Raw genomic sequence first — 13,530 nt, forward strand, 5'->3', positions numbered from 1 at the left:
CCTACTCTTTGCACTGAACTCTGTGGGGTTCTATATTCCTAGGTTTCATAGAATACATGATTATTAATGTAAAGCCCACTAATAACTTTAGTATAAAAATATACAAAGGGATTGTAAGACAGAATGGCTGAGGGAATGCATTTGCTGTTTTATGGGCCAGGAGGGGAGTATGGTTTTTACGGTGTAAGCCACACCGCTCTTTACTGCATGAAATGAATCACAGAAATGCACCTGGGACCACCCCCACCCGATGGTGGAAAGAGTGGCTCCTGGTAATACCATGTCTCCTCTTCTATGATCCTGCAATGTCTGAGCAGGTAAGGGGCCTTGAGCTTCTGAAAAGTGCCCTAATCTTCCAGGGCCGCTGATTTCAACCCTGGCTGTGCCTAGAGTCACCTGAGGACTTTGCAAAATGCTCATGCAGGGTACCCTGGTCCAAGGACATCAGGATCTCAAGAATCGGGGACAAAGCAGAGCTCTGTGTTTTCTAAAAGCTCGTTCGGCGACTCACCTACAGAGCCGGGTTGAGTAACCCATTGGGGGTTGTCTGCCATGTATGCTGAGAAGCCACAAACTCTAAAGGAGTGCTTTGTGCCTTGGAGGTTCAAGATCCTTGGGCTGTCGGCTCTGCCAATAACCAGTGAGCCTCTCAGGGTCTAGGAGGTCTCCTGATGGGCCTCACTGGGCCAGCGTATCAGCACTGACATTCACTGGGCACTAAGTGTGTTCTGTTCCCTGCGTAAGTGTTTTATAAGCAATGCTCACCACAACTCTGAAAGGAGTACCCCCTTCCCATTTTATAGACACCAGTAGGAATTTCCATTTTATAGGAACGAAAGCCCACGGAGGAAATAATTTGCTTGAAGTCAGATGTTTCAGAGTCCCACAGCTGGGATGTAAACCCAGGCCATTTGGCACCAGAGCCCCTGCTTTTAACCTGTGTTCTGGCATCCAGCTCTTTGACCTTGAAGGTTCCAACTTCATGCTGGACCTGGGAGGTCCTGCTGGCGTCTAGAAGGCACTGGGTAGGTGCTAGCCCTGGGAAGCCACCGGGTTGCTCCTGGAGGTTTCAAAGAAACCCACTTGTTTCTCACAGACGGAAGGTCTATTTCTCAGTCTCAAGTCCATACCTCGAACCTGTCAAGAGGTCCTGGGGGGTGTGACAGACCAATGGCGGTCCATTCCCACGATCACACAAGCAGCCAGAGTCACAGACAGCTGGCAGGTTCGGTCTTTAGCACATGAAGGATTGTATAGTTAGAAACTGTAACTTGCTCAATGTTCTGTTCAGATCCATTCACTGATGTCAAAAGCTACACTTTTTTTTTCAGAACTCATAGACATCATAGCATCTGAAATGCAACTCTATATGAAAACAGTAGTAAAATGCAAAACTCTAAAGGAATAGGGGGAAAATGTAAAAAAAGAACCCTTTCTTACCTAGTCATATACTAACACCAGGGAGTGGGCTCAAGGTATCCGTGATTTGGTGATTGCTACACTCTCCGTGCCCAGACGCTGAGCAGGGAGTCTTGCTAGAAGCTTTGTGTGGGGAGGGGGGCTCCCAGTGTGACCACCTCAACCTCACCCAGCAGGTCCTGATGCCAGGGTTGTTCTTGCCAATAAGGAACCCCAAATGTTTTGTGTCTGAGCTTTCTTTTTTGGTCAAGGAAGAGCTGTCAAGACACTCTTCATCCATAGAAAAGGCCATTCTGTTCTGAGTTATCCTTTCTCCTAAATCAGGAGTTCATTCCTTAAATCATTCTGTTTGTTGCCATTTCAAATTGTCTTTGGTGTTGATTGGAAAGTTCAAGGTTGCTGTGTGTGTGTGTGTGTGTGTGTGTGTGTGTGTGTGTGTGTTTGTGTTTTAAAGCCTTTCTGAATGACTCCCTCCCTGAGGGATATTTTGGCCACCTGGGAGGGGTGAGAGGGAACAGTTTAGAAATCGCCCCCAGAAGTGCTGGCTGAGCAGACCGGAGGTTGAGAAACAGTACATTCAAGGGGTGCCTGCGAGGTTGGACCATTCCGTGGAGGGTTCCTGCCTGAGTCGGCCCTGAGGCCCTGCAGGCTGGGTCCTGAGCACCCGTCCCTGTTCAGAGAAGCGTAGGCAGGCCATCAACCTCTCCTCGATTGCAATCCCCCCAGGGGCAGAAGGTGGAAGGTTAAGAGCTAGGGCTTGGCATCAGGGCAATGGGAACCTGAGCCCTACTTGCTCTTTATCACACTTACGTTCCGGGGCCCGTCCTTCACCTGCCCTGCAGGGCCTTCCTACCCTGGACTATAAAGTGGACAAAAAAACCACCTCCCTCACAGACTCAGTGATACCCCAACTGTGAGCTGCATCGCCCAGTACCTGGCTCAGAATGAGTTCTCGGTACACAGGAGCCGACATGGGAGGGACAGCTCATCTCTGGACCACGGGAGGTGGCCAGGAGGCAGGAGGTGGCTGTGACTTGACTTGATGGGTCCTTCTCTAGTCTTGGAAGTGTCTGAGGCTTGTACTCCTTGCTGATGCTTGCCAAGCTGAGATGAATGGGATTGGAGGAAAAGCGCCTGACAACAAGGGTGTCCGTGGGATCAAGAGCATCGGGTAACCAGCAGGAGCCAGTGGAGAAATGAAAATGATGTTCCCTGTTCCAAAATGAGGACGAATCTCAAGACAGGGACAGCAGAGCTTTAAGTCAAGCCTGGGGCTCTTCTGAGGCCAGGTTCCGGGGTCCCACACCTGTGAAGCTGGCCCCAGAGGGGGATGGTCTCCCTGAGGGACATCTTGCCCTCCTGGTCCCCAAGCTCAGTTCCTGCTTCTGTGGATTGAATGAACCCCCCACCCCCATCTAAGGCCATCTCATTGTTGATCTTCCTGCTGTCTTCCTGTCCCCCAGGGCAAAAATAGAGGAACATCTGGCCAGGGTGGAAGCAGTAACAAAGGAGATAGAAACAACAGGAACCTATCAGCTGACGGGGGATGAGCTCATCTTCGCTGCCAAGCAGGCCTGGCGCAACGCTCCCCGCTGCATCGGGAGGATCCAGTGGTCCAACCTGCAGGTGGGCTTCCCCAGGCCCGGGCAGGGGCAGAAACTGGGAGGCGTTGTGCACAGCAGCTGGGCGAGGCTCCCCCGTTCTCTCTTCACGTTGGTGAACATGAAATGGGGACTCATAGGGCTCCCCCTGGAAGTCTAGGATCTGATGGCAGGACAGGATGTGTAGCGGGTCTTTGGTTTCCTGTTAAACCCAGATGTAAAACCAAATGAGCTGTTGAGACCCTGGTGCTGCGAGAGAGGGCTGTTTGAGTCCTCGGCTCCCAGGAGACGCTGTCTTTATCCTGGCCTCCTTCATTGCTGGATAATATGGAAATTGCTTGGACAGGGAAATGGATGAGAAATGCCAGTGAAACCAACATGGGTTGAAAGAAAATGCTGGGAGCCCAGTGTGCTGATGTTCTAAAGGGAGTAGGCTCAGGCTGTGGGAGTCCTCATTCACATGCCCAAAAGTCTGGTTTTCTTGGGATTTGGGTTTTGATAGGGTCTTCCAAGAGGGGTTGCCTGAGCTCCCTCAGGAGAGCAGGAGAAAGGCAGGATGGAGCAGCCCTGAGATGGAAGGTGTTGATGCAGAGAAAGAAGAGAACATTTGTCTTTGCTTGGTGCTTGGGTGGTGGTGGGGTGTGCGGGCCACTCCCTGTTCCCTCATAACTTCGCTTCTGATCAACCCTGGACTTCTGTCCTCATGGTCCTTGATGGTGTGGGCTGGGTGGGCCGTGTGCAGGTCTTCGATGCCCGGAGCTGTTCCACTGCCAAAGAAATGTTCGAACACATCTGCAGACACCTGCGTTATGCCACCAACAATGGCAACATCAGGTGAGTTCCCTTTCCCGGGGCTGCAGCTGGGCCCCACCCTGCCCCAGAGTCTGAGCCAAAGGATGCGGACAGGTTTAGGGAAGGCTTCTCCAGGAGAAGCCAGGGAGAAAGAGAAAGGAGCAAGATGCAGGCTTCTTGGGCAAGCCTCCGTGAGCTTAACCCCTCTTCCTAGCCCATGCCCTTGACTTCTTTTTGACTTGGAACCATTTGGAGGGGGCGGGGGATCTTTGAGAAGCAACATCGTCACTGCTCAAGGTCAGCCTCCCCGCTTTTTAGAAGGGATGAGAGGTTGGTTTTGCAGCTCAAGGCTCCAATGTGTCATTTTCCGCAAGACTGGGACTCACTCTTCATCAGTACGCGTTCCCCTCTCCTAACCTTACCTTCTCCTACCCTCAGCCAAAGAGGTCCAGGGCTGATGGACTGAACAGCCTGTTCGGCCATTCATTCATTTTTCTGTTCGGCAAACAGCGCCCTTATAATGGGGACCTAACCCGTGACTAGGCATGGCAGTGGGGTGGGGACAGTGCAGAGGTGACTAAGGCCAAGGACCCTGCCCCAGCCCACTGTGCTCCTGTTCCCGGTGCTAGACAAGCGTCCCACTCATCGGACTGCGCCAGAGAAAGGTGCAGCGAGGGCAAAGGCTGGGACGGCTGACCCCACCCGAGGGATGGCGATTATCCTGGAGGGGGTGGCCCCTGTATTGGTCTTAAAGGAAGGGGAGGCGCCGGAAGCAGAAGAAGGAGAGGGAAGGCATGTCAGGAAGAGGGCTGTCAGACCACTGAGTGGCACGTTGTGTTGCTGCAAGAGTTTAGTGTAGGTGCAGAAGGATGGGGAGCTGGAAGACAGGAGGTAGAGGGGGACCTGGGGAGGCTGGCTGGGAGCCCCCACCAAAGCCGAGGAGTCACTGGCACTGTCCTTGTCTTGGGGAAGGTCGGCCATCACCGTGTTCCCGCAGCGGAGCGACGGGAAGCATGACTTCCGGGTCTGGAACGCTCAGCTCATCCGGTATGCGGGCTACCAGATGCCTGATGGCACCATCCTGGGGGACCCCGCCAGCGTGGAGTTCACCCAGGTATGGGGTCTGGCCTTGGTGGCTGACAGAGGGGAGCCAGAGGGGTCAAGGGGCCTCATTTGGGCCAGTGGACTCATTTGGGCCCGTCTTGCCCCCAGCTGTGCATCGACCTTGGCTGGGAGCCCAAGTACGGCCGCTTTGACGTGGTGCCTCTGGTGCTGCAGGCGGATGGCCGTGACCCTGAGTTCTTTGAAATCCCGCCCGACCTTGTGCTCGAGGTGCCAATGGAACATCCCAGGTAAGCAGGCGGGACTGCTGGGGTATGCCTGTTCCATCCCTTCCTTGGGGAGATCTCCGGCCTCAGGCCCCTCTTTGCCCCAAAGCCCAGCCAGCATCAGGCAGTGGCCCAAGGGCTGGCTCTTGAGTCTTGCCTTGTCAGCACTTGCGCAGCAACCCCGACCTGGGACGTAGGCCTTAGACTTGGAAGGATATGTTGATGATGAGGGGGAGGCAGGGGCTTTGACAGATGGGGCCCTAGGAACTTAGAAAACAGTGACCTTGGGGGAGAAACCCTCAAATGGCTCTATCATTCTCACACTGAGCATCCTAGCCCTCTTGTCTTCCTGCCAACTCTCTCAGCTGCCCCCTTCTGATTGTGGTGAAAGTATAAGGCCATAGTGACTTCTGGAGCTCACCTGGTTCAGCCCCTGCTCTGGGCAGCAATCATCTTCACAAAAATACTTCCATATGTAGAGACTCACTGTGTAGCAGGTATTGCATTGGACTCTTCTTTTTGTCCCTTCCATACATTGAATTCACTCCCACCACAGGGCCTTTGCACTTACTGTTCCCTCTGCCTGCCATGCCTTTTCCTCAGAAATTTAAAGGATTCATTTCTTCTCTACAATGAGGTATTTCCTGAATGTCACCCCCTCTGAGAAACCTATCCTGATCGCTTAGTCTAGAGCAAATACTCTTATCTACAACTACATCACCTTATTTTTCAATTCATCTGTTTACTTGTTTAGAGTCTAAACTCTAGTCCATAAGCTCCTTCAGTATAGGGATCTTGGCTTTCTTGTTCAGCTATATATAGCTAACACCTGAAGAGGAAGAGTACCTGGCACATAGTAGGTGCTCAATTATAAGCTCAATTATAAGCATATAAATTATATGAATTTACAAACGAGTGACACCATCAACTTTATTAGTAAACCTATGAGTTTGATGCTAGTATCTCTACTTTACTGGTGGGGTTACTAAGGCTCAGTGAAGCTAACTCACATGCCAAGGTCACACAGCTGGTAAGTGGTAAGGCAGAACTTGAACCTGGGCTTTCTGACACTAAAGTCCTTAACTACTATGTTGTGTTGGGTTCTCTGCATTTGGTACGGCGCCTTCACATGCTTGTTGCTTAACGTACGTTTGCATCAACAAGCAGGTAAATGAATGCGTAATTAATGAATGATATCTACTGTGCCCAGTTCACCTCTCCAGGCTGGATGAATTTAGAGAATAACACTTGGAAAGAACTCTTCTTGGCTGATTCTTTTTCTGAAGACTTTTTTGTCTTTTTGTCGGTGGGGATGGGGGATGAGGGTGGGCAATAATAGTACAGGTCCCATTGAGCGCTGGCTCTGCCTCCCTGCCAGGTATGAGTGGTTCCGTGAGCTGCAGCTGAAGTGGTATGCCCTGCCCGCAGTGGCCAACATGCTCCTTGAAGTGGGTGGCCTTGAGTTCCCAGGGTGCCCCTTCAATGGCTGGTACATGGGCACGGAGATCGGGGTCCGGGACTTCTGTGATGTTCAGCGCTACAACATTCTAGAGGTAATAGGGCCCATCTGAGGGGGCCGGCTTCAGGTGTGGGTCTGTCTGGGGGGGCTCTCAAGGACCAACTCACCCCATCACTGCCTCTGCAGGAAGTGGGCAGAAGGATGGGCCTGGAAACACACAAGCTGGCCTCACTCTGGAAAGACCGGGCTGTCATTGAGATCAATGTCGCTGTACTCCACAGTTTCCAGGTATGTTGTGTTCTGGGGATCCAGAGACTTTCTGGTCAGAAGGTTCTCTGGTCTAGTCACTCATATCATGCTTGGTTCTCCCCTGACAACATTGTCCATTTTTTCATGTATCACACCAGTACTGAGCAATTGTTTGTGCTAGGCCCTGGGGATGCAGACAGATAAGCCCTCCTTCCCACACTGGGTCTTCTAGTGTAAACTTGAATGCTTCTAGCAACAGGGTACTCCTTACCTTTCAAGACTTGTCCGTCCCCGAGCTTCAGCAGAGAATCCTCTTCCCTCTCCATTTCTCAAGGACTTTATTCCTAAAAATGCCTCCCTACTTCTTCTATGTCATCAGTGTCTTCCTCTCTGCTGGATCACTTTCAGCAGTGACTAATAGGCTGTAACATTTCCTATTTCCAAGAAATAAACAACCAGCTACCCAAATAAGAACCACAGTGACTACCTTGTTTTCCTGTTTCCCTTTGCAACTAACCCACTGCAAGATCTCATACACCTCCTTGTCCTCCAGCCACTCCAGTCAGATTTCTGTCCTCTACCACTCTTCCGGTCACTTCGGGAATTCTTGCTGTTTTCTAGACTCACCTAGATAGTCCCACCTCAGGGCCTTTGCACTTGCTTTCCCCACTCTGCCTAGAACACCCTTCTCACAAATCATCCCATGACCCCCTCCTTCCCTTCATCCAGGTCTCTATTGTCTCCTCGTTAGAGTCATCTTCCTGACCACACCTTGGAAGCCGGCACCCTTACCCTGACTCTATCCCAGCCCTCTCTCTTCTTCCTTTAACTCTGTCTTTATTTCTCTTTGTAATTCTTACTAGTTCCTACATCACATAGTACATCTACTTCTTACCTTTCCGTTAAGGCTGGACCTTGTCTCTCTTGTTCATTACTCCAGGGGGTAGGAGAATGTCTGGCCATACCGAATGAGTGAATGAGAGCCCATGTCCCCACGAGCAGGGGCTGCTCATTCCTTCCCTCAGCTGAGCGAATGTGCCCACCCTATGGGTCCACACATGGTTTAGTTGCTTGTGTGGGACTGAGCCTTCTCCTCTGTGTGCTTCTCTTACTCATATGAACGCCCCCCGCTTCCTTTTGGGAAGGAGGGAGCGGATGTATGAAGATATTACTTTAGAGGCTGAAACCATCTCCCCAAAGCCATCAGAGGCCCTGGAGGCCAGACTGCTAGGAAGACAGTCCTTTATACTTTCAGCAAAATACACTGAGTGTTTTGCATGTACTGAGCACGAGGCTTGGCCAAGGATGTGAGTGGTGAACAAAGTAGACAAAAACCCTTTCCTTGCGGAGTGGAATGGGGAGTTGACATGAAACAAACATCCAGTAAATATTTACAATCGCACAGTTTCCCAGGGCTGCTCACCCCATAGGCAGCTCAAGCCTGTCCTTGATGGTTGGGGTGGGGGGGTTGGTCTGAGGCGGAACAGGAAGAGCCCCCTGGGGCTGGCCCGGCTCAGAAGGACCCCACTGCCCGTGGACCACACATCCTGACTTCCGTGGGCTCTGTGCACCAGCCCTGTCACTGCAGGAGGTAGATATGTCCCAGAAAATCTGCTGATCTCCAACTGTCTCCTGATCGCTGAGGACTGCATCCCCTCATGGCTAGAGTGTCTCCAGGACTTCCTCGTCACTCTCCTTCAGGATAAACTTCCTCATCTCTAAAACGGGAATAAATTGTAGGACCTCCCTCGCCAGGTTATTGTAGGAATTAAATGAAAATGTATGCAAAACACTCAACTGTGCTGTCTGGCCCCTAGCAAACCCTCAGTAGGCCTTAGTTTCACGGTTCTTTTTAATTACCACCATCATCAGCTTCTGAGCTTACAGCTGGCCCTGCACCCGGGACCTGCTCGTACAAGTGTAAGATGGCAGAAGACCCCTGAGCCCTCCCTCAGCGGGCTGCTTTGGTACTTCTGCCCTTGACTCGGGCAGTGTCCTCCTCTAGGAAGGGCCCTTCCCTGCCTAACTTGTGCCCATCCCTTAGGACTTGCCTCTGCTTAGGGGACCCCTGGGTGGATCATTCATCTAAGCATCTGCCTTTAGTTCAGGTCATATTTCAGGATCCTGAGATTGAGCCCCATGTTGGGCTCTCAGCTCAGGGAGGAGCCCATTTCTCTCTCTCCCTCTGCATGCCCCCGACCCAGCCCCCACCTGCTTGTGCTTTCTCTCTGTCAAATAAATAAATAAAATAAAAAATATATATACTTGCTTCCTCTTAGAAGCAGCTTCTGGAATCCCTTCCTCCTCCAGGTCTGTGTCTGCACTCAGCCTCCCACGTCCCCCAGCAGCCCCTGCACTTTCCTCTATTATATCTCCTAGCAGACCACTTGGGTGGCCAACTTCCTCTGTGTCCTCGCCTTAGAATATAACCTAATGCAGAAAAGGGGCCTTGTGTTCACCTCTGTAATGCCTGTGCCTGATGTGCTGCCCAGCAGACGCAAGTAAGGATGGCAACGAATGCTTACTGAGCATGTTCTGTGCTTCAAAGGCTTAGTGAGTTTCAGCAGCTAATAGCTCAAGGTCACGTGGCCAGTAAGAGGCCACGGTTTGAATCATGGCATTAAACAAATGTCTTGACTCAGTGAGTTGCCCCAGACAGGGGTGTAGCTGCCTCTGTTGGATCATTTCAGGAAGGCTCAGACCCCTTGGCTTCTAATTTTAGGATGTGGGACATGGTGGTGACTTGTCTTCCAAAGGCTTCGGTTCCCCCCAACACTCAGTCCTCTCTGGAGATGTCTAGTTCCTTCTTGGCTGAAGGAACTTCTAGAACTCTCTACTAACCAGTGGCAAGAAGGCTCCGTGGTTGGATTTATCAGCATCCAGAGGGAGCCATTTGTTGGGAGTTGTAGGTGTGGCCTGAGAACGGGATATTGCCTCTAGAGGGCCGAGGTGGGGGGCCACCACATGACCTGTAGGCCCACCATGACTATGGTGACTTCTGGGGGTCCTTAATGCTCCAAAAGTGTCTTCGACTTGAGTATTTATTTTTAGCTGCAACGAAGTGGCCACGGGCAATGGCTGTCCCATTTTGCTGATTACCTGGCCTTTCCACAGTCCATCTTGGGAGCCCCGCAGCCGACTGACCACACTCGTGACTCCCTCATCCCTCTCCTCAATGCCCCCTCTTTGCCTCCTTCTCATTCAGAAGCAGAATGTGACCATCATGGACCACCACTCAGCTGCAGAGTCCTTCATGAAGTACATGCAGAGCGAGTACCGCTCCCGAGGGGGCTGCCCGGCTGACTGGATTTGGTTGGTCCCCCCAATTTCTGGGAGCATCACTCCTGTGTTCCACCAGGAGATGTTAAACTATGTCCTATCCCCTTTCTACTACTACCAGGTAAGGGGGGGGGCTTTCCTCTCCTCTGTATCTTGGGAGCTCAGGGGTGGAGAAAGAAAGAGAGAGAGAGAGAGAGAGAGAGAGTGTGTGTGTGTGTGTGTGTGTGTGTGTGTGCGTGCGCACACACATGCGCTCACCTGTGGGGGACCCATGGGGGAGGGTCGGGGACCCAGAGACCTGTGCTTTTCAGGCTGCACTCCTGGGAGGTTGAGCAGCGTTTGTCCATTTCCACAGAGAGTGGGACTTCAGGAAATAACTTATTCTACCTTCAGGGGCCCATTGCTCCACCGGGGCTTACGCTTTTGAGGCTGACCGCCATTACCCTTCTACCCCCAACCCCCATAGACAGTTGTAGCCCCTGATGCCGAAGAGCTTGGCTCCTGGGTCAGACGCGCTTGCAGGCAACTCTGCTGCCTCCTGGCTGTAGGATCTTGGGTGGGTCTTTGCACCCACGTGAGCCCTGCTGTTCTCATCTCTAAAAGTGATGGGCGTTAGCTCCCCAAATGAACTGGTGGATGCCCAGCCCAGAACGCATTCTATCACTGCTACCTGTTGAAAGCAGTTCGTATTTTAAAAAGTCCAAAAGGTGGGGTGTCTGGGTGGTTCAGTGGGTTAAAGCCTCTGCTCTGCTCGGCTCGGGTCATGATTCCAGGGTCCTGGGATTGAGCCCCTCATCGGACTCTCTGCTCAGCAGGGAGCCTGCTTCCCTTCCTCTCTCTCTGCCTGCCTCTCTGTCTACTTGTGATATCTGTCTGTCAAATAAATAAATAAAATCTTTAAAAAATATATATATATATATTTTTAAATAATAAAAAGTCCAAAAGCACTTTGGTTAGATTTGGGGAAGAGCTTCCTTACATTCCGATACTAACTAACAAATCAGGGTGACTGATGGCTGGGGTAGTTTGTGCCTACTGTCCTAACACCTTCCTTTACTCTCAGAAGAGGTACCTGGTTTGAACTCGACATTGTAGGACCTGCCTAGTGATTAGACACTAAAGATGAAAGCGAAGTGGGGCATCTTCCTTCTGGGGAGAAACTAATGGAGAATAAGCCAGAGGACCCCACAGTGTGGGCAGGAGCTGCAGCTCTGAGGGAGACAGAACCCCCGTCCTCCCCAGTGTGGGCTTCAGGGACCCCCACCTCACAAAGGGCATGACACGTCCTCTGTCTCCCTCGCTCCCCAACGCCAGAGCCGAGTCAGGGCCCACCCACCCTCACATGTGCTTTCTTTTCTGAAGGTGGAGGCCTGGAAAACCCACGCCTGGCAAGATGAGAAGAAGAGACCCCAGAGAAGAAAGATTCCATTCAAAGTCTTGGTTAAGTAAGTGCAAGCAGCCAGTGCTGAGATCTGAGCCATAGCCGTTCCTCCCAGACGGCTGCCCTCTTGGCCTCAACAGGCAGGGAACAGAGAGACATGATGATCTTTATGGAGCGGTCCAGACGCCAAGGGGGAATCACTTGCCACCATTGGCCTCACCCTCCCTGTCCTCCATTTTCCCCAGGGGCTGAGTAGTGGGTTGAGCGGGTGAAGGGAAGAGAAGGGCCATGGGTCAGGGTCAGTAGCTGGTAAGAAACATGCATTCCGGGGCGCCTGGGTGGCTCAGTGGGTTAAGCTTCTGCCTTCGGCTCAGGTCATGATCCCAGGGTCCTGGGATCGAGTCCCACATCAGGGTCTCTGCTCAGCAGGGAGCCTGCTTCCCCCTCTCTCTCTGCCTGCCTCTCTGCCGACTGTGACCTCTCTCTCTCTGTCTAATAAATAAATAAAATCTTAGAAAAAAGAAACATGCATTCCTTTCCCTCATCCTGCCACACTTTAAACACCACCCCTCCCCTATTCTCCTGGGCCCCCCGTGTTCCTCTGGAAGGCTGGGTCAGCACAGTGTCTGTCCACGCAGGGCTGTGCTCTTCTCCTCCATGCTAATGTGCAAGACCATGGCATCCCGAGTCAGAGCCACCATCCTCTTTGCGACAGAGACAGGAAAGTCGGAAACACTGGCCCAGGACCTGGGGGCCTTGTTCAGCTGTGCCTTCAACCCCAAGGTAACCAGTTCAGCAGGACACAGGCCTTTTTCTCTGCCTGAGCGAGTACCGCTCCCGAGGGGTACAGACAAATTGGCGAAAGTTCAAATGGTTGCCCTGCTCCTGAATGTCCCAGGGCCTTGGATATGCTGAACATATGTTGTAACTCTGTGACAGAAGGATAGGTGTGTGTCCAGGGATTCCCAAAGTTACACAGAATGTAAGTTCTCCATGGTGTACCGGGGAACACAGTTTGAGAAAATCTTTCCTAATCCAAGTCTCAATATCTGTGAGTTCCTGTAGATAAATTTTATTTCTATTTACTCAACACCTTCACTATAGGGTGCCATGCTAAAAGTGAAGGGGACAAAGGATTGAATAGGAAAATGAAACCCCAGAGGGGGACCCATTCATGCCATCAGTGTTGAATTTCCTCCTGTGTTAGGAGACGTCCCATTTCACGTGGGTGTGGGTCAAACAGGGAGGCGGTGACAGGTGTCACCTGTCACCTGAGATTTGCTTCAGGCAAAGCGTTTGGGTTCCTGGGGGGTGAAAGAATGGTTGTTTTTGTAACCTCACCTCATTTTTGTGGAAAATACATCTGCACACTAAGAATTCAAAATGGCAGCAGGAGGGTTTTGATTTGGGGCCTGCAGTGTTTGGGAGGTGATCCCTCCCTGGCTTGTGGAAGGATTGCAGTGGGGCTTGCTTGGGGCAGGATGGGGAGCAAAGTGTTCATGTGGGTCTGTTCGACAGAGATTCAGGAATCATCTGCCCCTGTGCCCAGTTTGGGCTCAGTGTGGGTGGGGCCTGGTGGAAAAAGATGATTGGGAGGGAGGTGTCTGGCCTGGGTGGGGGAAGGGAAGCACAGGGTGTCTGGGATTGATGTCCACCCTCGGGGCTTTGCAGGTTCTGTGCATGGACGAGTACAGGCTGAGCCATCTGGAGGAGGAGAAGCTGCTGGTGGTGGTGACCAGCACGTTTGGGAACGGAGACTCCCCCAGCAACGGAGAGGTGTGTGGCCTGGGTCCCAGTGTTCTGGGGGTGGTGGTGCCAGGGCCCGAGGGGGCCAAGGAAAGGATCTGGGCGATTCAGCATGTCCTATGGAAGACCTTTGGAAGTGAGTGCTCTGATCGCTCTGGGCTGCCTTAGCTTCAGCATTTGACTGCCTTCTTTGTAATTATCACCATATGTAGGCGACCCCTTTCCTAGGACATACTCTATATTTTCAAGTAAATTGACTTACCTTTTTTAACTAAA

The 13,530-nt window shown here is 51.8% G+C and overlaps 1 protein-coding gene across 3 annotated transcripts in view; it reads left to right on the forward strand.

Annotated features, from left to right (window-relative positions):
- The window catches only part of NOS2 (nitric oxide synthase 2), a 39,534-nt gene that overhangs the window by 12,393 nt on the left and 13,611 nt on the right, over window positions 1-13,530 (forward strand). For all 3 annotated transcript variants that reach the window (XM_082707026.1, XM_082707025.1, XM_082707027.1), the window contains 10 exons: window positions 2,883-3,045; window positions 3,763-3,854; window positions 4,785-4,926; window positions 5,025-5,164; window positions 6,519-6,693; window positions 6,786-6,887; window positions 10,054-10,248; window positions 11,490-11,572; window positions 12,147-12,291; window positions 13,180-13,284. In XM_082707026.1, coding sequence (XP_082563152.1) covers window positions 2,883-3,045; window positions 3,763-3,854; window positions 4,785-4,926; window positions 5,025-5,164; window positions 6,519-6,693; window positions 6,786-6,887; window positions 10,054-10,248; window positions 11,490-11,572; window positions 12,147-12,291; window positions 13,180-13,284 — 1,342 coding nt within the window. The remainder of the gene's footprint in view (window positions 1-2,882; window positions 3,046-3,762; window positions 3,855-4,784; window positions 4,927-5,024; window positions 5,165-6,518; window positions 6,694-6,785; window positions 6,888-10,053; window positions 10,249-11,489; window positions 11,573-12,146; window positions 12,292-13,179; window positions 13,285-13,530) is intronic.

The sequence above is a fragment of the Mustela nivalis genome (assembly GCF_964662115.1).
Source record: "Mustela nivalis genome assembly, chromosome: 17".
NCBI classification, from domain to species: domain Eukaryota; kingdom Metazoa; phylum Chordata; class Mammalia; order Carnivora; family Mustelidae; genus Mustela; species Mustela nivalis.